The 23,844-nt window shown below is 39.9% G+C and overlaps 1 protein-coding gene across 2 annotated transcripts in view; it reads right to left on the bottom strand.

Annotated features, from left to right (window-relative positions):
- The window catches only part of PIR (pirin (iron-binding nuclear protein)), a 115,732-nt gene that overhangs the window by 47,246 nt on the left and 44,642 nt on the right, over positions 1-23,844 (bottom strand). For both annotated transcript variants that reach the window (XM_011995536.1, XM_011995535.1), the window contains exon 5: positions 23,560-23,766. In XM_011995536.1, coding sequence (XP_011850926.1) covers positions 23,560-23,766 — 207 coding nt within the window. The remainder of the gene's footprint in view (positions 1-23,559; positions 23,767-23,844) is intronic.

Below are 23,844 nucleotides of genomic sequence, written 5' to 3'. Positions count from 1 at the left end.
TACACCACAGGGCAGTCTTTCAACTCTTTATGTGCTCTAAATAGTTTTTTTTCCCATCCAGTCTCCTACTGTTAGAAAGTTAACATATTCCAACTGATCTCCTATGGTCACACATTTGTTTCCTTGTCACAAACATAGAATGGAAAAATTAATTGCTGAAAAAAGGTAAACGTTAAAAAATAACCCCCCTGAAAACCTTTGGAAAACGGACAAAAAGGAAGGAAACAAGCTTAACCTGAAGAAAAAAGTTTAAAGGCACCACCTCCACAGTACAAATACCATTATCTCAACAACCCACATCTAGCAGCATTTGTTCTTGAACAAATCATCATCTGATCACTTGTTATACTAATTAACTTGCTTTCATCCAAATTGGTTTTGTCAAATCACTTGGTAACTACCTTTAAAAAGTGCCCATCTCATCAAAATGTTGATGATATTTTTTTTCATTGTAGTTCATTTAAAAAGCAGAAATTGGTATCTCCTTACTCTTTAAATTTGACTATTAGTTTGGGTGATAATTATTATTATTAATTTAAAAATAATAGTATCTGTTAATATAAAAATAACAATAAGTAAATATGTTGAGGGCTTAGTATGTACCAGGTACTATTTTAGGGGCATCGTATGTATTAATTAAGACCACTTGCATTTCTCTTTTAGTAAACTATCTGCTCATTAACCTATTTAACTTTTCATTCACTTATCAATTAATTTCCTCATTCAAAAAATATTCTTTGAGAATCTATAATGCGCTGGTCATATATATTGCTGAATAACAGTTCTGCACAACCCTTGTGAGGTATTGCTTTCTAGTGAAAAAGATAATTTAGCAAATTAAATATAAAACTTTAAAATGTGGTACTTGCTAGAAAAGAAAGAAATCGAATGCAGAGAGAGAAAATAAAATGAGGAGAGTGAGGGAAGTCCTCGCTAGGGAGATTACATTAAAATGTAGACTTGAATAAGAAGAGTTGAGGGTAAGAGATTTCTGGGCAGAAAAAACAGAACAGCATGTGTGAAGGCCATGAATCCATAAACAGCTTAAAGTATTCAGAAACTGGGAGGAGAGCAACATGGCAGACACAAAGTGGTTGCTGGAGAGAATGACATAAGTTTAGAAAGTTAGGAAAGATTCGATCAGATATAGACTATAGTATGGCATTTCGGATTTCTTTAAAATACAATGAGAACACACTGAAGAACAATCAGATCCAATTTTCATCTTAAAGAGATGCCTTAAGCTACTATATAAAGAACTGGAAGGGAGTAAGAATAGAGGAGAGGAGACTCCTGAAGAGGATCCTGGAGTAGGCCAGAAAGGGATGGGAGAGAAACAGGTAGATTTGAAATAATATATTTGGAAATAGAAAGGTTTTGCTGAGGGACTGGATGCAGTGGGTATAAGGATGACCACCATGTTTCTGCTTTGAGCAATGAGTGACAGTTCCATTTATTAAGATGGAGAAGACTGGAAGAGAAACAAGTCGTTTATTTGCTGTCAAGACAGGTGAGGGTGGGGAGAACAAGACTTCAACTTTTGCTGTTTTAAATTTGATGTGCCTGGGCACCATGCAAATGGAGATGTCAAGTTGGTAGTTGCAGATATGAATCTACATAGAGCTCAAAGGGGAGGCTTGTACTGTGAACATAAATGTGGAATTGTCAGACTATACATGGTATCTAAATCCATGAAATAAATAAGCTCACTTAGGCAGATGCTCAATGAGAGAGAAGACTCAGGACTGAGATCCAGGGAACTCAAGTGTTTAAGGGTCTGGCCAAGAAAACAGTGTCACCTGGAGAAAGGAAACTGAGAAGGAGCAAAGAGCAACCAGAGACACAAGAATGTATCATCTCAGGAGCCAAAGAAAGAGAGGCTGTGGAGAAAGACAAAGCAATCAAGCCATGGAGAGGAAGAGGTAACATGAAGAAAGAACCAAAGAAAGAAAAGAAAAGAAAAGAAGAAGAAGAAGGAGGAGGAGGAGGAGGAAAGAAGAAAGAGAAGGAGGACAAAGGAGAAAGAAGGAGGAGGAGGAAGGAGAAAGGAGGAGGAGGAGGAAGGAGGAGGAAGAGGAGGAGGAGGAGGGAGGAGGAAGAGGAGAAGGAGGAGAAGAAGAAGACAGAAGATTACCACCTCAGGTTTGGCCACATGGAAGTCAGTGGTGACTGGTTTCAATAGACCAGTGTGGGTGGATGTCAAGTTGAGAACATCAAGGAGGTAGGGAAGTGGAGATAAAATGTGCAGACACATCTTCAGTGATGTGTGACTGTGAGAGGGAATGGAAAATTGGCGGCTATGAAGTCAGGGAAGTTTGGTGCTTCTCATCAATTTACATGAGAGGTTTGTTTCTTTCTTTTTTTTTTTTTTCAGTAAAGTAAGGTTATTATCTCCCAGTTTGTTTTTGGCCTTTAATTTCATTTACAAGGCTTCTGATGTGGGTCTAATCTATTAATCTCTTCCTTCCAATGCTTTTAAACATAGAAAGTCTTTCACCATCCAAAGATCATATAAATGTTTGTGTATATTTTTCTAGTTCAAAATGTTTAACATCAAATTATTTAATCTATGGCTGAGTACAGTGGCTCAGGCCTGTAATCCCAGCACTTGGGGAGGCTGAAGTGGGCAGATCACTTGAGGTCAGGAGTTTGGGACCAGCCTGGCCAATATGGTGAAACCCTGTCTCTACTAAAAACACAAAAATTAGCCAGACATAGTGGTGGGTGCCTGTAATCCCAGCTACTTGGGAGGCTGAGGCAGGAGAATCACTTGAACCTGGGAGGTGGAGATTGCAGTGGACTGACATTGCATCACTGCATTCCAGTGAGACTCTGTCAAAAAAAAAAAAAAAGAGAGAGAGAGAGAAAGAAAAGGAAAGAAGAAAGAAAGAAAGAAAGAAAGAAAGAAAGAAAGAAAGAAAGAAAGAAAGAAAGAAAGAAAGAAAGAAAAGAAAATTATTTAATCTATGTGGAATTCTTTTGACAATTAACTGTGAGATCATGAGCTCTAATCTGGTTACTTTTTATTAAATGGTTAACCAATTGTCCCAGTTGACTTATTCTTCTTTTCCTCAGTTGATGATAATCTTCTTTATCCCCGCTAAGTTTGTATATATACATATATATATATATGGGTCTAGTTCAGGTAGATTCTCTTTCTACCACTTGCAAGGAAGAGCCTCAATGGGGAAAACCAAGTGTCCGCTTCATTTACTAGCTCAGGAGTCCCAACTAATAGAGTAAGATCTATTCCATAAGGAGCTCATGCCTTCATCTAGTACAGTTCTTATGACTTCCCAATTTCCTCATCTTCCTTCTATCACCTTCCCACTCTCGTGATCTGTTGGGCTTTTCACTGGGGATAAAAATGCATCAGCACAGACCTAGTCTCTGCACTACCATACACACTCAGGAGACTCACTGCCAGATCCCATTGCCCCTGCATGGGGAGCCATACTTTCTCATTTCTCCTGGAGATAGTAAGGCTTTGAGGAAGAGAAAAGTAGATTTACCATATTGTTTAAAGCAAACTTCTAACTCATTTTTAGCATAGGCTGATGCTCTTCAACAAAATGATGTCTTCTGTATCCAATCCAAAGCACTTTGATTTCTGAATTCTTGATTATTTTAAACAATTCTGATAAGCAGTGGGAAAGATTTGTTTCCATCTCCAGTGCCAAAGGTATCGTGGGAAGGATTAAAACTCTGTAATCATATTTTGACATATACATGACGTGCTACACAAAGAGAAGACAAGGAACTCTTAGGCAAAATGCCAATGACTCTTCGTAGGGAGGGATTTAGAGAGGGCCAAAAAACATTTTTAAGTTCTATCAACCATAAAAGACTGTGGACAGTCTTGAACACCAAGCTGTCTAGCTGACCAAGAATTTTGAACATAGCCAAATTCAGTCTATAGTATTCTTTTTCAAGCAGCCCTTTTATCAGTAGTAATACTCTTGTCTTTCTCTTTCTCGCCTTTTATTTATGGGAAGAGTAGTGAGAAAAGAAGAACTAAAGGGGAAGAGAATAAAGATGATGACAGGGACTCACAGTACTGAAATTTAACCAGAGACACGTTAATTGTGAAACTGGACTTTGATTTCTTCACCCTTTGAGTCAGCATCCTTGACTGAAATTGGGTTACAGATGTTCCAATTTCTTGGAAAATTCAAACCAGAAAAAGAACAAATTCCTATGTCTTGTATAAATAATCCATGTATAACCCTATAAAGGCAACAGTGTAATAAAACCACAAATGGCCCCCAAATAGACTAACACAGAGCCTTCCTATTTGTTAACTTCAATCCATGGGTAATGTATTCCAAGACTGAGTCAGCAAATCTATTAACCAAAGCTAGAATATTCCTCACAAAGCTTCTAATGTTTATTAGTTACATTTGCTATTTACTAGAATATTTTTAAGAGTTCTCGTAGGAAAGTGCATCAAGACGTAACACGGGAAACTCATTGGCAAAGATTTCATAGAGCTCTGAGTACGGATACCTTCCTATAGATATGATTCTTCAACTTTATGACTAAAATTAATGAAGAGGGACTTTATTATGGTCTAGGGCTCCTTCTACGTGATCATTTGCAGGATGTTCTGACACAGACAGGCAGGGGTGTCTGCTTACAGAGGCGTGTGCCTGAAGGTACCCTTTCGGAGTAGAAAGAGACATGGTCATTTTGAACCTTCCTTCCATGAAAATGCGCTAAAGCATTCCCTAACTGGAGATAGATACACTCAGCAAACTTATGCACCAGGGCTGAATGGTGTGATTAAGGCAGGGGAAATGTTCAAAGAAAATGGGGCAAAAATTCAGGAAACCTGATTGGGTCTGTTCTTCTTCCACAATGAGCTGTGTGACCTTGGGAAAGACTTTTTGCCTAGTTGGGTTTCCGTTTTCTCATTTACAAAGTGGTGGAGTTGGAGAGCTTATCTTTGGTATCCATTGCTACCTGACATTCTGATTCAAATGAAGGTACCAGAAGAAAATGGAACAGTCAGTGGTGGTTTGCTTTGAAAAGCATCTCATTCTATCAGGAATTCTAGATTCGTGTTGCCCTAAGAACTTTGTTCATATCCTAACACACCATTATGGCAATGGAAGAGCTGAATGAATGAATGGAAAGTTTCCTGTACAACTACTATATAAATGGGCCAGAGACAGCCCCTGTATATTAGGTGAAAATGGCCCCCATGTTGGTTACTTCCTTACACTAGGATAGGACCATTATCCCAAAGCACACTGATGCCAAACTCCAATTTTCACACATCGAATTGCTTTAAATATATTCCAAAATGAACAAAATTTTAGCCATTTAGAGCCTACCTACTTCATATACACTGTGAAACTATTCCCAACATCTGCTAGCCAGAAATAAGATAAACTATTACCAACATCTGCAAGCCAGCTATAAGACCTCAAACTGCTAATGTCCTTCAGAGCTCTCTAATCCAGAGAAACCTCACCTTGCTGTTGAGTGATATCACCTAGACATGTAATCCTTCTCTCTGATTTCCCCTACTCCTTCAGGTGTCTTGCCCTATTTCCTTTCTGAGTGGTGGCCTTGTGCCACTGTCTCTGGAAAAACTCCAGCTATGAGGAACTTTCCCTCTTATGCAACCTTGTCTGAGCACTGCCCAAATAAAGTTTGCACGTTACTACCTCTCATGAAACTGTCTCTTCCTTGATCAACTCCCCAGTCCCCAAATATACCACATCAAGCCATCTAAATATAGTATTCAAATAGGTCCTAAAAGTATTGAATATGGCCTCCTGTGTATCCACAAACAAAAGGAGAGGTAGTTCCCTGCTGTTCAGCACCAGCTCAGAAAAATTGAAGAATTGACCAAATCTGATGAAAGGCTGGAACACTAGGCAAGGGATCAGTATATATCCTCAATTCAGGTCAGGGATCATTCATGAATTCCTGTGCAAATAGGGAGTGGTCAGATCCTTGGCAAAATCACAGATGGGCCAAGATTTTCCTCTTGAACGCTTCAACATGTATCTCTCCTCCTAAGCCTTTTCAGTCTTTAAAAGTTTCCAAGACAAAACCTTCTCTCAACAAAAAATCTGATTTCTATTGGGTTGTGCCAAACTGGTGAAGGACCTATGTGAGCATGTGATTAAGAGCACAAACCCTGAGTCAGACCATCCAGTTAGAATCCCAGTTTTGTCATTTACTATATGTGTAACCCTAGGCAAGGTGCTAATCTCACTGTTTCAGTTCCCTATCTCATTAGGTTGTTGTGAGAATTCAATTGTATACATTTCACATGCCTCCTCAGAGTCACTCAGGCTCATTGTAGCTCCTCAGCCCTTGGCCTCTTATGGAGACCTGTAAGTGCCATCATTGTTGCAGCTGCTGACATTGCCAGATGCCTTGGCCTCTCCTAGCTGACTGTCAAGTTCTGACATCGTCTTGATTGTCCTCTCAGTGGTGGGAGTTCCAACAGCTCCAGAGTCTGGGCTTGACCCAACCGACCTACTGAGGCTCTGGATTCTCTCTTCATGCCCACATTTGGATACAGATCCAAGCCATAGAATGGGACATGTGGCCTATTCAGAGGCTGTCTGCAGGGGTTGGGTGACACAAACCAGAAGGGCAGGGAATTAGCTCCCCATGGGCAAACTGACCAAAGAGGAATGGAAGATGTGGGGCAACAGACAAACTCTTGCTCCCTTAGAAAGTTCTGAGGTACAGCTTTCTGAACAGGCATCCTACATGGCCAAGCATCTGTCTCACTTCCCTTCTCCTTCACTCCCACTGCCCTGGGATTGCAAATAATACTTGCCTTGGGCTTTGTTTTCCAGAGAACCCAAGTTGAATCAGAATTAAAAGAATTGACACATATAAAGAACTCAGAACTTCACAGTCCAATACAGTTGCCACTCACTGCATGTGGCTACTGGGCACGTGACATGTGGCCAGTCTGCACAGATGTGCTGCAAGTGTAAAATACACACTAGATTTCAAAGACTTGGTAACAAAATGTGCGAGCTATCTCATTATAATTTTATATTGATTACATGTTGCAATGATAATGTTTTGGATATATTGGATTTAATATGCTATTAAAATTAATCTTACCTGTTTCATTTCAGTTTTTAAATGTTTACTATGAAATCTGAAGTTACATGTTGCTCCCATTATATTTTTATCAGACAGCTCTGACTTAGAACTTAGCACCTCATAAGCCCATAAAAGATGTTGGCCATTTTCATTTCCCAACCCAAGAATTTCTAGAGATTTGCTGTCAGTAAAGACTAATGATAAAAGGGAATGTGGGAGAAGAAAAGATAAGGGAAAAGGAAAGAAATATTTATTAAGTACCCTCTATGTTGCTAGGCACATTAAATACCATACAAAACCCTCAAGGACTGTGTATTATCATCCTCACTTGGCAGACGAGGAAATAAAGGCTCAAAATAATTTTCCCAAGGTCACAGATGTATTAAACAACAGAGCTGAGATTTGAACCCAGGTGTGTTTGACTCCACAGCCTATGCTCCTTTCAATCCCTCATACTGTTGAAGGATGGACTCTAATGGTACAGTTTTAATAACGTGACAGGAAGATTTTCTGTCATATGTTGGACTTTTTAGAATCCCTAAATCAGCCACACAGGAGGTCACCTTTGCCAACCAAGTTAAAAGCCGGGGTTAGACACAGATCTCTCTCTCTCTCTCTCTCTCTCTCTCTCTCTCTCTCTCTCTGGCCCTGGTTCATGGAATTGAATTGGCTGTACACTATATTCCATGGCACAGAGTCATCATACATCCATGGGCACCCCTCTTGTTTTGTGTTATTTTCCCCCATCATCCCCCATCTCAAGACCATTCCCCATTGGCTCTCAGTTGAGCATATGTAATAGACATCCTTCCAATCTACCCACAGTGTATTTATTTAGATAGATGGGTGTCCTTGAAAAATGAGTAGCATTGTGTGCTAAGCTGCTTCTTTTCTGATTTATTCCTCATTTTTTTTCCTGAGAGTTAATAATATAACTGCAAGTGAATATAGCCCATTGCTTCTGGCAGCTACGCTATATTCCATCATACGTAACCACCATATTTCACTTATTCATTATCTCAGTGGTGAACACCTATATCAACTCTGGCTCCTTTCTATTACTCACAATGCTGGGATGACCACTGCCATATGTCTGCTTGGTGAAGTTTTGATGGAATAAATATTAGGAGTGAAATTTCTGGGACATACCCTGTATACAGTGTTAGCTTCACTGAGTAATGTCAACTTGCCCTCCACAATGAACACAGTTACATCCACCTGCCAAACATGAAGTTTCCATTGCTTTCCATCCTTGCCAGCACTTCACAGTACCCAACTTTGTATTTTTTCTTAATTTGAAGGGTGTCAAGTGGCAGCATATTATTCAAATTTCTATTTTTCTGCATATTGATGAAAGGAACATTTCTTCATATTCTTATCAGCTTTCCATAGTTGAGTACAGGATTTTCTTAAGATCTGGTGCCTGGAGTTACCACTAACACAAGCATACAACTTACACAAAGACAGAAATGTCTCCCCCCAGAGAGTGGAGATGGTATGGATACATGGTTTTGTTTCCCCAACTATGTTAATACTCTGGACTGACCAAGTACATCAATTCTCTGCAGATATAACTGCTCTAGGACTTGGAGATTTGCTTGTACAATAAAATTTCACGGAACCAAAACTGGTATTGTGATAAATGTGTCTTTTATTACCTTTTGGGACTATTTCTAAAGTGAAACGAATGAGAATTGAGGTTGAATGGATTCAAGTTTGGCAGACCTAATGGAGTCACATCCAGTTCAGGGGAGGCAACTCAGGCTACGATGCTCATAAAGAAAAAAGAAAATCCTTATTCTACCCAAGCAAAGCAGGGTTAAAATTGGATAAAGATGCTTTGGCATCTTATTTAGAATGTAATTTTAATTCTAATTTATTTTAATGTGATTTATAAGGACAAGGGGTTTTCGATCAGAACTTTACTTTTGTCTTAGAAGTTTGATGATGGGAGAGGTTTATGTACAAATTTGTGATATTTTAATATTTAGATAAAATGAATGTGCAGCCTAGAAGACAGATATGCCTTGGTGTGAATTTAACAAAAAACTCTCCATATACATTTCAGATCGTTCTGGGGGTAAAATTGATCCCAGAGAACAGAAGTTAGTTTTTATGTGAGGGGGTTCACACTGATAAATTTCTCATCTCTTTCCTTGAGGGGGCAGTCATGGCTAAGCGTCCGACTCTAATATGTTAATAGAAAAAAACATCAGGGAATGTTTGAAGGAGCCTCCAGACCCCTCCCTAATAGCCCCATGAGGCAATACTGCCAGCTGTTCTCTGCCTTTCTCACTAATCCCTGAGGGTGAGGGGGAGGCAGGAGGTGGGATCCAGCTGGTAAGAGTAATTCAAGGGACTGAGTATGCTCAGCTCACGCCCTTCTGGGCTCTTTTTCTTTCTTTCTCTTTCTCTCTTCTTCTGTCAAGAGGTAAGCCTGCCTCTGAAGAAGATGCCTGTGACTGTGCGTACACCTCTGCCTGGACATGGTTAATGAAGTGCGGGAAGTATTAAGAAGCCCAACAGGTCTCAGATATAAGTCATGTGCTTTTATCTAGATTTTACTGGTAAGAAAGATGATATTTGGATCCCTATCTGGTCAACTCCTCGGTCTCCCTCTCAGTTCGTTCTGAACTTGGGAGGGAAAGAAAGCTGTACAGGCATGCCTTTTTTTAATCACACTTCCTTTATTGTGCTTTGTAAATATATGTATTTTTTTTTTTTTTTTTTTTTTTTTTTACAAATTGAAGGTTTGTGGTAACCCTACGTTGAGCAAACCTGTTGGTGTCATTTTTCCAACAGCATGTGCTCACCTCACGTCTCAGTGTCACATTTTGGTAATTCGTGCCACATTTCAAACTTTTTCATTATCACTATATCTATTATCTGTGATCTTTGATGTTACTATCGAAATTGTTTTGACGCACCACAAACTGTGCCCACATAAGGTACATCGAACTTAATTGATAAATGTGTGTTCTGACTGCTCCCCCAACTGGCTGTTCTCCATCTCTCTCCCTCTCCTTGGGTCTCCCTGTTCCGAGACACAACAATATTGAAATGAGACCAGTTAACAACCCCACAATGGCCTCGATGTGTTCAGGAGAAAGGAAGAGTCATGTGTCTCTCACTTTAAATAAAAAGCTAGAAATGATTAAGCTTAGTGAGGAAGGCATGTCAAAAGCCGAGATAGGCCAAGAGCTAGGCCTCTTGCACCAGTTAGCCAAGTTGGGAACGCAAGGGAAAAGTTTCTGAAGGAAATTAAAAGTGCTACTCCAGCGAACACACAGATGATAAGAAAGCAAAACAGCCTAATTGCTGATATGAGAAAGTTTGAGTGGTCTGGATGGAAGATCAAACTATCCACAACATTCCCTTAAGCCAAAGTCCAATCCAGAGCAAGACCTTAACTCTCTTCACTTCTGTGAAGGCTGAGAGGGGTAAGGAAACTGCAGAGGAAAAGTTGGAAGCTAGCAGAGGTTGGTTATTGAGGTTTAAGGAAAGAAGCCAAATCCATAACATAAAAGTACAAGCTAAAGTAGCAAATGCTGATGGAGAAGCTGCAGTAAGTTATCCAGAAGATCTAGCTAAGATCACTGATGAAGGTGGCTACACTAAACAACAGATTTTCAATGTAGATGAAACAGCCTTATATTGGAGAAAGATTCCATCTATGACTTTCATAGCTAGAGAGGAGAAGTCGATGTTTGTCTTCAAAGCTTCAAAGAATAGGCTGACTCTGTCTCGTTAGGGGTTAATGCAGCTGGTGACTTTAAGTTGAAGCCAATGTTCACTTACCATTGTAAAAATCCTAGGGCCCTTAAGAACTATGCTAAATCTACTCTACTTGTGTTCTAGAAATGGAACAACAAAACCTGAATGAAAGCTATTCTGTGTACAGCATGGTTTGCTGAATATTTAGGTCCATTATTGAGCCCTACTATTCAGAAAAAAAATTCCTTTAAAATATTACTGCTCATTGACAATGCATTTGGTCAACCAAGAGCTCTGATGGAGATGTGTGAGATTAATGTTGCCTGATAACACAATATCAATTTAGCAGCCCATGGATCAAGGAGTAATTTTGACTTTCGAGTCTGAAATAATAAGACTTGAAAGTCGAAATTACTCCTTATTATAATTAATTATAATATTATTAACAATTAATATTCAATAATTTAATTATTTTATTAATTATAAGTATAATAATCATAATTATTATAAATTTCATAAGGCTATAGCTGCCGTAGATGGTGATTCCTCTAATGGATCTGGACAAAGTAAGCTGAAAACCTTCGGGAAAGGATTCACTGCTCTAGATGCCATTAAGAATATTTGTGATTCATGGGAGGGGATCAAAATATCAACATTAACAGGAGTTTGGTGGAAGTTGATTCCAACACTAACGGGTGACTTTAAGGGGTTCAAGACTTCAGTGTAGGAAGTCACTGCAAATATGGTGGAAATAGCAAGAGAGCTAGAATTAGAAGTGGAGCCTGAAGATGTGACTGAATTGCTACAAGCTCATGATAAAACTTCAGCAGATGAGGAGATGATTCTTATCGAAAAGCAAAGAAAGTAGTTTCTTGAGAGGGGATCTTCTGGTGAAGATGCTGTGAACATTGTGGAAATGACAATAAAAGTTTTAAAATATCACATAAACTCAGTTGATAAAGCAGTGGCAGGGTTGGAGAGAATTGACTCCAATTTTGAAAGAAGTTCTACTGTGGGTAAAATATAATCAAACAGCATCACATGCTACACAGAAATCTTTCGTGAAACAAAGAGTCAATCAATGCAGCAAATAACATTGTTGTCTGATTTTAAGAAATTGCCACAGCCACCCCAACCTTCAGCAACCACCACTCTAATCAGTCAGCACCCATCAACACTGAGACAAGATTCTCCATCACCTGAAATATTAGGACGTGCTGGAGGTTCGGATGATCATTAGCATTTTTCAACAAAAGTATTTTTTAATTAAGGTATGTACTTTTTTAGATATAATGCTATTGCACACGTAACAGACTACAAAATAGTGTAAACTTAACTTCTATATGCACTTGGAAGCAAAAAAAATGTGTGATTCGCTTTATTGCAATATTCCCTTTATTACAGTGATCTGGAACTGAACCCACAATATCTCTGGGGTATGCCTGTGTTGTCTTTTGGTCTTCTCAACCTCAACTCTCTACATTTGGCTTCCACCGAATTCTAGGCCCTCTTCAATAAACTGGTCTGCTTTTGTTGGGCTGACAGACTTTGTCGGTTAAAACCTACGAAAACACTTAATGACAGTCAGCAGAACTCTTGCTCAAAACTTCTTTTGGACTGACGTGTAACAGATGGCTTCAAATTCATATCTGATGCTGGGAAAATCCACCAGCCAAGTCTTGGTAGTTACTTAGAGACACTCAAAGTCTCCCAAGGCAGACAAAATCATAGCTGGGTACTGACTCCTGACAAGCAGAACTGCCACAGCCAGGAGTGGAGGCTGCTGAGGAAAAGAATCTGGCTGAGGGACTCAATTGGCAGAAAACCTAACGAAACAGAGGCAGGGAGCAGTCTACAAGAAATCTGTTTGGTGGAGACAGGGTGGAAAGGCCCAAAAATCAATGTTAAAGGAACCAAGATGGTGCAGAAACGGTGTCACGTTATTTTTCTTCCTCCTTTTCACTGTCCAGCTCTCCCTCTGTCCCGTGTATCCCTTCTTTGTAACTAGAGAATAACACGTGGGGGTGGGAGGTCGGGTGGGGAAGCCAGCATTGTTCTTAGAGCCCAGAGATGAGAAGAAAATGGATCAGAGGCAGGTGACTGAAGGCAGTGGGACAGCAGAGCCTTGTTCTGGACATCAAAATGGCTTCCTTTAAAAAATTTAAATTTCTCCAATTGCTATTTATAGTTGATCTAGGGTAGAAAAATTATGACCATCATGGTTTCCTTCCATAATGTTAAAAACTATCATCTTGAACAATGAGAACACTTGGACACAGGGCGGGGAACATCACACACCAGGGCTGGTCGGGGTATGGGGACCTGGGGGAGGGATAGCATTAGGAGAAATACCCAGTGTAAATGACGAGTTGATGGGTGCAGCAAACCAACATGGTACATGTATACCTATGTAACAAACCTGCAGTTCTGCACATGTACCCTAGAACTTAAAGTAAAATAATAATAATAATAATAATAAAACAAAGAGAGCAAGGGGGCTTTAAGACTTTATGAAAAAGAGGTAAATTGTCATTGTTTTATTTCTCAACAAACCTGGAGGAGCCAGACCTTAATCAGTCCATATTGTATTCTAAACATAACAGCCATATTCTCGATACAAAAGACTCCAATAGATGGCATCGTGAGAGCATTGTGTTTGTGGAATTCTGTTTTAGTTTTGTTGGCTCGGGGAGGGAGGTAAAAGGTAAAGAACACACACGAGCAACTAGCCCAGGTGAAATGTCATCAGTATATTCAAGATACTTCTAAAAACAAAAGAGAATAAACTTGAAAAGTTTACAAAACTAAGAGAGAGAAACACACAAATTACCAGACACATTTTACATAGGAAAGATAAGAACTTTTCCGATTTTCATACTTAAGAAAATGAACGTGTGTTTTGAAGGCCTTCTTAAAGCATTGGTTTATACCACTGAACACTGTTTCACACCTCTGTGCAGAAACACCTCTACCCATGCTGTCTCCTTCTGCACCATCTAGACCAGGGGTGGCCAAGATGGATTCCCTGGGCCACACTGGAAGAAGAATTGTCTTGGGCCACACATGAAATACACTAACACAAGTGATAGCTGATGAGCTAAAAGAAAAGAAAAATCACAAACAAAAATCTCACAATGTTTTAAGAAAGTTTACAAATTTGTGTTGGGCCATATTCAAAGCTGTCCAGAGCCATGAGTTGAATAAGACTCACGAGTTATTCAAATAACGAGGTTATTCAAATAACCCTAACGAGTTGATCTAGACATCCCACCCTTCTTTGCCAGGTCAGTTTTCTCCTTTAGACTTAGGCCTGCTTTTCTTGGTCCTCCAGATTGGACTGAGCCTCCTCCTCTGCTTTCCCATTAGCTTGCCATGATTTCTAGTGTGCTGACTCACCACAGTATACTCATGCTATCAGTTTGTATGTCTGTCCCTTCAATTGCATCCATCCAGCCCCCTGATTTTTTCACCTTTTCTCCTTCATACCTCTATAGGGTCTTGCATGCAGCTGGTCCTCAGTAAATGTTTGCTGAACTCAACTGAACTATAGTATCAGTTACCTCATTTCATTTTACTAAGCCAAAGGAATACTGAACAGCCCCTGGATCTGTAATGGATGGCAAAAAAAAAAAAAAAAAAAAGATTCCCTGTGATTTTTATGACAGAACATGCTATTCCTTTAATTGTTACTATCAATGATTTAGAGCTCATTTGAGTTGAAATGTCTAAATACTTCGCTATCTTGGAGTACCTATACCTGTCCACAGGAGTAGAATTCTTTTTCAAAACAGATTTATTGAGATATAATTTACATATTATAAACTTCTACTGCTTCCAGTAATCAGAATTTTATCTGAACCTGAATTTGCTCAACACATTTGAGTGTGAGCTTGATCAAATTATTCAAAAGCTACATGATCCAAAGGATTTCTGCTTTGGTCAAAATAAAGTACTGTGTTTGCAGCTATCAACAGCATAGTTTTATATATGCTGATATCAGTTTTTTTCTTTTTTTTTTTTTTTTTTTTTTTGAGACAGAGTTTCACTCTGTCGCCCAGGGCCCAGGCTGGAGTGCAGTGGCGCGATCTCAGTTCACTGCAAGCTCTGTCTCCCGGGTTCACGCCATTCTTCTGCCTCAGCCTCCAGAGTAGCTGGGACTACAGGCGCCCACCACCACGCCTGGCTAATTTTGTTTTTGCATTTTTAGTAAAGATGAGGTTTCACCGCGTTAGCCAGGATGGTCTCGATCTCCTGACCTCGTGATCTGCCTGCCTTGGCCTCCCAAAGTGCTGGGATTACAGGCGTGAGCCACCAAGGCCGGCCGCTGATACCAGTTTTTAAAATACTGACATCCACTTCATTTATATCCACAAGAGCTCAGTTTTTAATGCAACACGCAAGAGTCTCAAGACAGCTCTCTGAAGCTGTCCTGCATTTTTTTCTGTGGTTAGAAAAAATATGTAATGTGTTCCTGGGAAAAGACGTACTATATCCTAAATGGACAAGTCTTGATGGCCATGGAATTGATTACAATAATATACTAAAGTGACCACTAGCCTTTATTGAAGTTGACACCTTGGTTTTTTTAATAGCTTTTATTATGCTCTTAGTCTAAATTTCCCTGCTAAGTTACAATCCTGATCACTAGGGCCAACAAAGTATGAATGGCACAGGGTGTTACTTCTGGTTTAAAAGTGCACCTATCCATTCTTCATTCACTGGAAGGGGAGGGCTTGTCGCCACGACTGGAATGTACTTCTTAGGGATTAGGTCAGCAGGGACATCGTGAATGAATAAGAACATCTGGCACCCTTTGTACACACCAAGAATGGTATTTCTGGGGTGAGTGGGCTGCCCTGGGCAAGAGCGAGCTTTTGTCCAGCTGATTTGAGCAGATCCTGGCCACTGTTTATTTGCACATTCCTAACTGCAAATGAAGTGCCAACTATGGCTGCCTACCACGAGACAAGTTCTTTGAAGTTGCTGGGTACATTTCTTTGGTGTCTTCCTATTTACTAAACAAGACTAACAGACCTAATTGTGCCTATTCTCAACAGTGAATCCAAGCCAAGTTTTGCACTTGTCTGTGGAATGTTGCTGATCATCTGCTGAGGCTACATGGCCTGTGGCAGGCACATCCCATAGAATAAACTGCTTCAGGAAACCTGAGATGAGATGGACTGCATATAGCATGCTCGGGAGGCCACTGCACCTTAACCTCATGCCCTGCTATTTAAAACCTTGTGAGAGAAGGATGCAAGAATATGCATGCAACAAATATTGGCCTTAGGCAAAATCCAGAAGTAGACAGACTTGGGTTTTTCTCCATCCCCATATTTTGCATCATTTCCTTCCTCTTGCCCTGCCACAACTCCACAAGTATGTGGTTGCCTATGCAGCCTGCATCAGGATGCCTAAATAGGTACTGCACTCTTACTATCCAAGTCTTTATACAAGCCATTACAAGACGTGATCCCTGCCCAAACTTTCTTTTCTTTCCCTTGCTCCATCCACACGAGCAGAATTGATTCTCCCTATTCTGGAGTATCATGAGATTTCCACATACTGCTGTTTTCGTGTTTCCTGTGTCACATTATACTACTGTTGTTTGCTGGTTTCTCTCCCAAGCTAGACTGTGAGCATTTTTGAGGACACTGGTTGTATCTTATTCACATTGTATCTCCAGGGAACTGCATGACGTACACGCAGCAGGTGCCTAATAGGAATTAAGGAGAAATGGGACGTGTAAATTAAATGCCATCAGCCCCAAAATCTCAAGAGTTATGAAGACGGAATGGCTGTGTTGATCTTGGCAGAAGTTGAAATGCTTGCTGGCCAGGACAGCTGAGAAGGCTGCACCAAAGAGAGGGGACCTGGGTTGGACCTTGGTGCACAGAAGCAAGGAGATGAAGATGGGGAAATCCTCAACCCCTTTTTTCTACAGTATTTTGCAGAAAATGTTCTGCTTCCTCCCTTGCCCTGTGTCAAAAAGAGACCAGGAAGCTCTCTGATTCATGTGGATACTTCCTTTACTTTCTCCCCCTATCTATCCATTAAAATATAGTTATAGAATGTCTTAAAAGGGGAATTTCACCAGAACTCATTAGGGTGATTGTGAATTTCTTAGGTAGAACTTTTTAAAGCACTTCTCATAGCATTTAATTAAACATGAACCATAAAATCATCAATGGAAATAATCAGTGGAGAATGGAGTTGTTATCAGAAAGAAACATATATTGCACCATCAAAAATCTTGGACTCCAAAAATGATCAAATCATATTGTTTCCAGAAACTGCCTCAAAGAAATAATGGCCATCCACTGTTTTAAAATGTCCATTTAATGTTGAATTTAACAATGAATATTACAGTATTTTTCTTAGCTCTTGTATATTTGTATCCATTTTTCTTATACTGAAAATCTTTATTCCTATAAACATTAACAAATTTACTAATTTGTTTTATTTCATAATACACATTAACTTGTTATGAAATTATAAAACCAACACTAACAACAAAAACTATGGAGTAAAGTTTAAAGTATTTTTTGCTGTTCTTTTTGTCTTTAGAATATATCCCACTAAAATGTACAGCCAGGAAATCATGTTTAAAAGCCCTTCAAATGAATGTTTTCTCTGTGTGGTTATGTTGCCAGTATCTTTGCACCAGTTTTAGCTTCTTCACTTGTTTCTATTTGTTTTTGATTTTAAGACTTGTTTCTTTTTTCTTTTCTGGTTTAACTTGATATTTTAAATATGTAAGCATTTCTATCTTTCAAAAGTAAAAATTAAAAGACATACTGAAAGAAGTTTCAGGTCCATCCTTATCCCTGCTACCCTCACCCCAAAGGGAACATTTGTGAAATGTCCAGTTTTTAAATCTATCACAGAGCGCTCTGATTTATAAATACAATAAATTAAAAGAGAGGTCTTTGGGAGGGAGAATTCCTTCCCGAGCAAGTGTTGTTTTCCCTTTGCTTGCTCTCTGGGACAGCTGGAGCCTGTTGACTCAAGCTCCGTATGTCAGAAACCCCGTGCCCCTCTCATACTCTCTGCCATTAGGAGAATATCTGTGATTTTTTTTTTTTTTAGCTAGATCCATGAACTTGCTGGAATATTTCAAAGGCAAAAAAAGTGTGTGTGTATATGTTACCTGTTTCTACAATATAACATTTTTTTTAATGCTACTCCGAAATAATGTTCTCCTGAGCCTGAGAAGAAAAGAGCAGCCTCCTATGGGAAGATCCTAACTCTCTCCACATCACACAGTGGACAGAAGCAAATGCAGGAAGGCAGGTGAGGGAGGAGCTCCTTAAATGTGCCCAATATAATCAAAGAAGTCAAATTTCCCCTGAAAATGTTCTGCATTTACAAAGATGCAAAAATGTTTTAAGTTTACCTTCCAGTATTCTGATTGCCCAAAACCCACTGCCATTTGCATGTGCTATAAAAGTAATTCCCTAAAAGCCACATAAAATATATTTTTAATCAAGGTAAGGTAGAAGGAACACTGACAAAATTGCATTTTGGTGATAAAGTGTTTCAAATAACATCCAGCCCCTAAAAGTTTCTTGGATGAAAGCAACACCTGGAAAATGTCCTGGGCAGCTATTTCTCTCTAGTTCTGGTACAGGAAAAATCGTGTGTGTGCACCAGTGGCTTGCTGTAGCCAGGAGACTCCATCAGCCCTCCAAATCACAGGGGATTATTATAGGCTTGATTATAAATTACTTGTCAACCCACAACCAACAGACGCTGATTAGTGGGCAGGTTGCTTGTTGACTAGGAAAGAATTGCCCGAGGGACATGGGGTCTTCCAATGCTTGTAGAGCTAAACCGGCAAGGGAGGGGAGATACCCACAAGAAATGCCTAGAAAGCTGGTAAGTATATCCACTATTCTGGAGCTCAAGCCATGCCCTGAAAAGCCACATGGAAGAAGCTAAAGCAGATAAGAAGACACCTGCCTATGGACTCCCAAGGGGAACCACAAGCCTCTGAACCTCTGTTCACCATTATTATCACTGCTTGAAGAAACCTGCAAGAACAATTTGGGTCCTGCAAAAGAGTCCACATTTAAAGAAAAAAAAAAAAAAAAAGATCAATCTGGTTTTTATTTCCTTACTTCCTAATCCCTTAAATAGCTTATTTTATTTTAACATATAATTTAGCTAATTTTATTGTTCTCTTAACTTTTTAGCAAGCTCATTTTAAGCTTATTTCACTCATTCCTAATCCCTATATTGTCTATCTTCTTACTACTTTACCTTCATTTCTCTTATTCCAGCATCCATGTATATTTTAATGATTTCATTTACTCATCTGAAAATATGTATTGATCATCTTTTATGTCTCAGGCATTGTTTCTGGTGCTAAGTGCACAGTGGTACGATCTGAGTGAATTACATGAGATGTTTAGCAGGCATTTTTGAAAATTAGATTTTTTAAAATTTGGTTATCATCCAACACATGAATATACAGACTGACCATCAGAAGAAAGATTCTTTTGGTTACATTTGCAGGCCACATGAAAACTGCCCAAAGATTTTGTATGGAAGTGAAAAGAGCAACCACTTATACAGGGCTTACTCTGCACCAGTTCTAAGTACTTTACAAGTAATAGCCAACCTAATTCTCCCAGCAACCCTCTGAGCTGGGTCATTATAATCTTCTCCATTTTACAGATGAGAACACTGAGGCACAGCAATCTTAAGTGACTTCTTCAGAGTGAGTCAGTGGTGAGCTGGCCTTGAACCAAGGCCATCTGGTTCCAGATAGCCTTTCTCTAACCCCAGTGGGGCTGAGGCCTCCTCAAGGTTTGGTTCTGACAACAGAATTTAGAGTAGCAGGAGGCAAGTAGAGGCGTGTTTTTGGAAAAAGAATTGTGTCCCAAAGAGAGCTGGCAATAAATATTGCTGATTGGTTGTCTGATAAAGATGGAATGGGGTTTGGAGAATTTCATACTTTCATGAAATAAACATGTGATTGTGACCTTCCAAAAGTGACAGGAACTATTCAAACTATGCCATTTTAACCTTTTCTCCCTGTTCAGTCTTCACTTTTGACCATGCTGTCCTGGCAGAATCTTGTTCTGCTTTGGCTTTCCAAGCGTTGAATAAATGCTCAGACACATACAACCTGGGAAACAGGCATACAGCTACCCTTGGTAGTATCAAAAAAACAGTTCTGTTGCTCATAAAAGCAACAGTATCTTATACAAACCCCCCCACACACACCTTTTTTGTGGATGTCTGGACTGAGGTCCAGAAAAGCTAAATAAGATTTGCCAAAATCCACAGTACCAGATCATTTGACATCTTCTATAGGAGCTTAATCAAATGATTTCTCAAGATGGGTAAACTCCTGTGTCTTGGATCCCATGCCCATTATGCATGTTCGAAAGAGTGGTCCCCAGACCACAGTATTGGCATCACCTGGGAGACTGTTAGAAATGTAGACTCTTAGACCCCACCTCAGATGTGCTGAATCAGAGTCTACATTTTATCAAGACCCTCAGGTAATTCACATGAATATTAAAGTTGAAATGATCGCTAATTCCATTTTCTAGATATTTTAGTTGTGGAGATGGAAGTTGTTGATTCTGTATTGGTTGTAAATACATTAATCTCTTGAAATATATATTCTCAGCCTCACCTTGTCATTTAACTTAAAATTATCTTCCTGATGCAAAACAATCTTCAGTTTCTTTTTATGGTAGGTCTAGACCTTTGAAGACCCAGTCATTCCTTGCTGATCAGATATTAAGGCTTCAGATGTGCACAACGATGTTTCTTATGAGACCCACAAAGAAATGGCCAGTTGCTCCCCATCTTTAAAATGACTCTTACTGGTGTCCTTTCTTGAGTGCAGGTTAATCACCTTTCCCAAATCACAGCAAATCCCTTTAGCTTAGATGGCAGACATAAATCTCAGCCCAGCTCCTGTTCAAGTTACCATAATTAATCAAAATAATAACTGCCACTTACGTAGTGCTTACAATGTGTCTGGCACTATTCTGAGAGTTTAATGTATAAAAAGTCACTTAATCTTTGCAAAATACCCTATTTAATAGATGAGACACTGAGGTCCAGAGAAGTTAACTGGCTTGCCCAAAGCCACACAGCTAGTTCATGGTAAGGATTCTAACCTAGGCATTCTATCTCCAGAGTCCATGCTGGTAACCACTGCACCACGCTGCCTCCTGAAATCTAAATTAATGCTGCCCATAGTTCCAAGAGGCGTTATTATTAAAATTCACTCATAAGAAGGACTGATCATTTACTTAGGAGAATATAATTCACTTCAGAGATTTTACTCAACAAAAAGAAATAACAGAAGCTGGCAGACACTAAGACATTATTTTACAAAGTTAAAACATTACCTCTGGTCTCTTATCCTTGGCTGTGATTACAAGACCACACGGTCTGCTGCTTGAAAGTGCTTTACTGGCTCCAACCTTAAATTGCCTTACAATTTCTGTAAATGAGAAGTAGTTGTAAACTCTAAGGATTCGTGATATCACTGGCTTTGCTAATCTACTAAATCACTGGTCTGAGTTCTCTTTTGAACTGCCAACAGTTTGACTCTTTTTCTAAATCAAATCTTATGGACAATTACAATATATGAAATTGGGCAAAGTCTTGTGCTTTGGTTGAAACAGAGGGGGGCTTCTTGCCCTCTACTATCCATCTCAGTATCCCCTAAAGGCATGTCCCTAAAACCTTAGAGTCCTGGAAACAGGGAATGAAAATACCATGTGAGATGCAGTGAGCAGCTTCATATCTGTATTAATTCAGCTCCCTTTAGACCGCTCTGCCTGACACTATACCCAACAATATCTTTTGCTGCTACACCAGGAAGTCCTCACAGGATCTTAACCCTCTTCTGCAGAGCTCAAGGGAAGGAAACTCTTCACAAACAGCTGAAAAGGGCACTCACTGACCAATGCTCGGCAAAACAGAAACGAGTCACAGAAACACAACAAAGGGTTTTTTCCAATGGCAAAGTATGGTATTCAATTACTTTTGTTTGCATTAGAAACACAAAACAGAACAATCCATATACCTAGGCAGGGTAGAGGTAAAAAAAACAAAAACAAAAACAGTAAAACTTTGGTTATAGTTCAGGAAATACAAAAACTGGTAAGTCCCAACCAATAACCATGACCAATCGTTTTTTTGTTTTTTTGAGATGGAGTCTCGTTCCATCGCCCAGGCTGGAGTGCAGTGGCATGATCTGGGCTCACTGCAAGCTCCGCCTCCCGGGTTTACGCCATTCTCCTGCCTCAGCCTTCCGAGTAGCTGGGACTACAGGTGCCCGCCACCAAGCCGGCTAATTTTTTGTATTTTTAGTAGAGACGGGGTTTCACTGTGTTAGCCAGGATGGTCTCGATCTCCTGACCTCGTGATCCGCCCGTCTTGGCCTCCCAAAGAGCTGGGATTACAGGCGTGAGCCACTGCGCCCGGCCAACTATGACCAATCTGTTAACCATCCCATGCATCCCATTGAGTGGTTGGTTAGTAGTCACTGCCAAGCCATTAACCCTGATGGTGCACATCAAAAAAATAAAATTTACAGAAGTTAGTTTTAAATAGTTTTAAGTGCTGGTTGTGCACTGGGAGAATGGCAGAGGAACTCCCATTATCTTGATTCACTCAGTGCCAGGTTCCATGTGTAGTATCCGATGTCAGGACTTCTCCCAGATCCCTTCAGATCCCTTCAGATCCCTTTTAACCCTTTCTGTGCCTCCACCTCAAAGTTAATGGCTATAACTAATGACCATTGGGTAAGGGAGCATGAAAGCCCAGCTCCATTGCCAGGGATGGGCTCGGACATCTCTGAGGCACGTTGATCCTCCAAAGTGCCTTGCAGGATCAAGGTAAAGCCACCCTCTTCAGGACTTTGCCTGAGATGGCAGCCTTGCTTCACTTCCTCCCCCAATTTGTCCTGATTCCTTTTACTGTTCTCCTAGGAACACTTACTCAAAAGTCACTTGCATGGGAATCTTCATCTCAGGGTCTGCTTCTGGGAAACCCCACCTCAGAGAGTACACTACCCAGCTTGCCACTACCTCAAATTGGTGGGTGTGAGGAATCTTATCCTCCCCAGAAGCAGTTCTGGTGTGCAATTAACATGGCGTTTGCCCCACCCCTTTCCTCCCACAAATATATCCATAATCTTTAGCCTAAATTGATTTATTCGATCAAAAAGGTGAGACTATAAACCCAAAGAGTATAAAGTTCCAGTTGAAAAGAATGTACAGGGCATGTCATGTATGGGTTAGACAAACTGTCAAGTTAAAATTTAAAAATAAACTTTCTGCAATGTAGTAGTGTGCTTTCCTTACATTACTAAGTTAAGCATCAGTAATTGACATAAATCTTTGTGAAGGGGAGTTTGGTCTTGCTTTTTGGTTGTTTCTTAAAGGTAGCAACCTTGCTGTACTGAGGAGCTACAATTTAAAGCATAAAGCTGCACTACAAGTGAAAGGAATTAGGCTAAATCAGCACACACATTAAGACATACTTTGAAAATTGCTCTTGACCAAACTATATATGAGCTTGCTTTCTTGTAATTTTCCTAACTCTATGGGTTTGTATGCAGCAAAAATTTCTGAGTTTTCTTAGGTTGCACTTACTCTGACACCTATGATTCAAGTCCATCCCATGGGACATGAATTTTGGTAAACTTAGTGAGAGCTGACAACCCAGAAGGGGCCAGCCTTATGTCACTGCATGCCTCAGGTTAGATAGACACAACTGGCTTACCTTTATTCCCAGAGCTTCTCCAGAAATGACAGCAACTGTCACACCATCCCTACTGGGTTTAGGGATTTCTTCACTTTTCAGTTCCTGGTACTGAGGCTCCACCATCTTCTCTGAGCTCCTCAAATTAACCCATAGTTGTAGGCCATGGGCTGGCTCCTCTGAGCAAGGCATCTCGGCGTGCAGAATGCCCCGGCCCGCAGTCATCCACTGCAAACACCAAACCAACAAGAAGGAAATGTAACCAAGCTCCTAATAAGTCTACAGGTGGAACAATTAAAACACCAT

The sequence above is a fragment of the Mandrillus leucophaeus genome, unplaced genomic scaffold, assembly GCF_000951045.1.
Source record: "Mandrillus leucophaeus isolate KB7577 unplaced genomic scaffold, Mleu.le_1.0 Scaffold490, whole genome shotgun sequence".
NCBI lineage: Eukaryota > Metazoa > Chordata > Mammalia > Primates > Cercopithecidae > Mandrillus > Mandrillus leucophaeus.
Note: the sequence above shows the minus strand (reverse complement) of the source record. Positions and strands in the feature narration are given on the sequence as shown.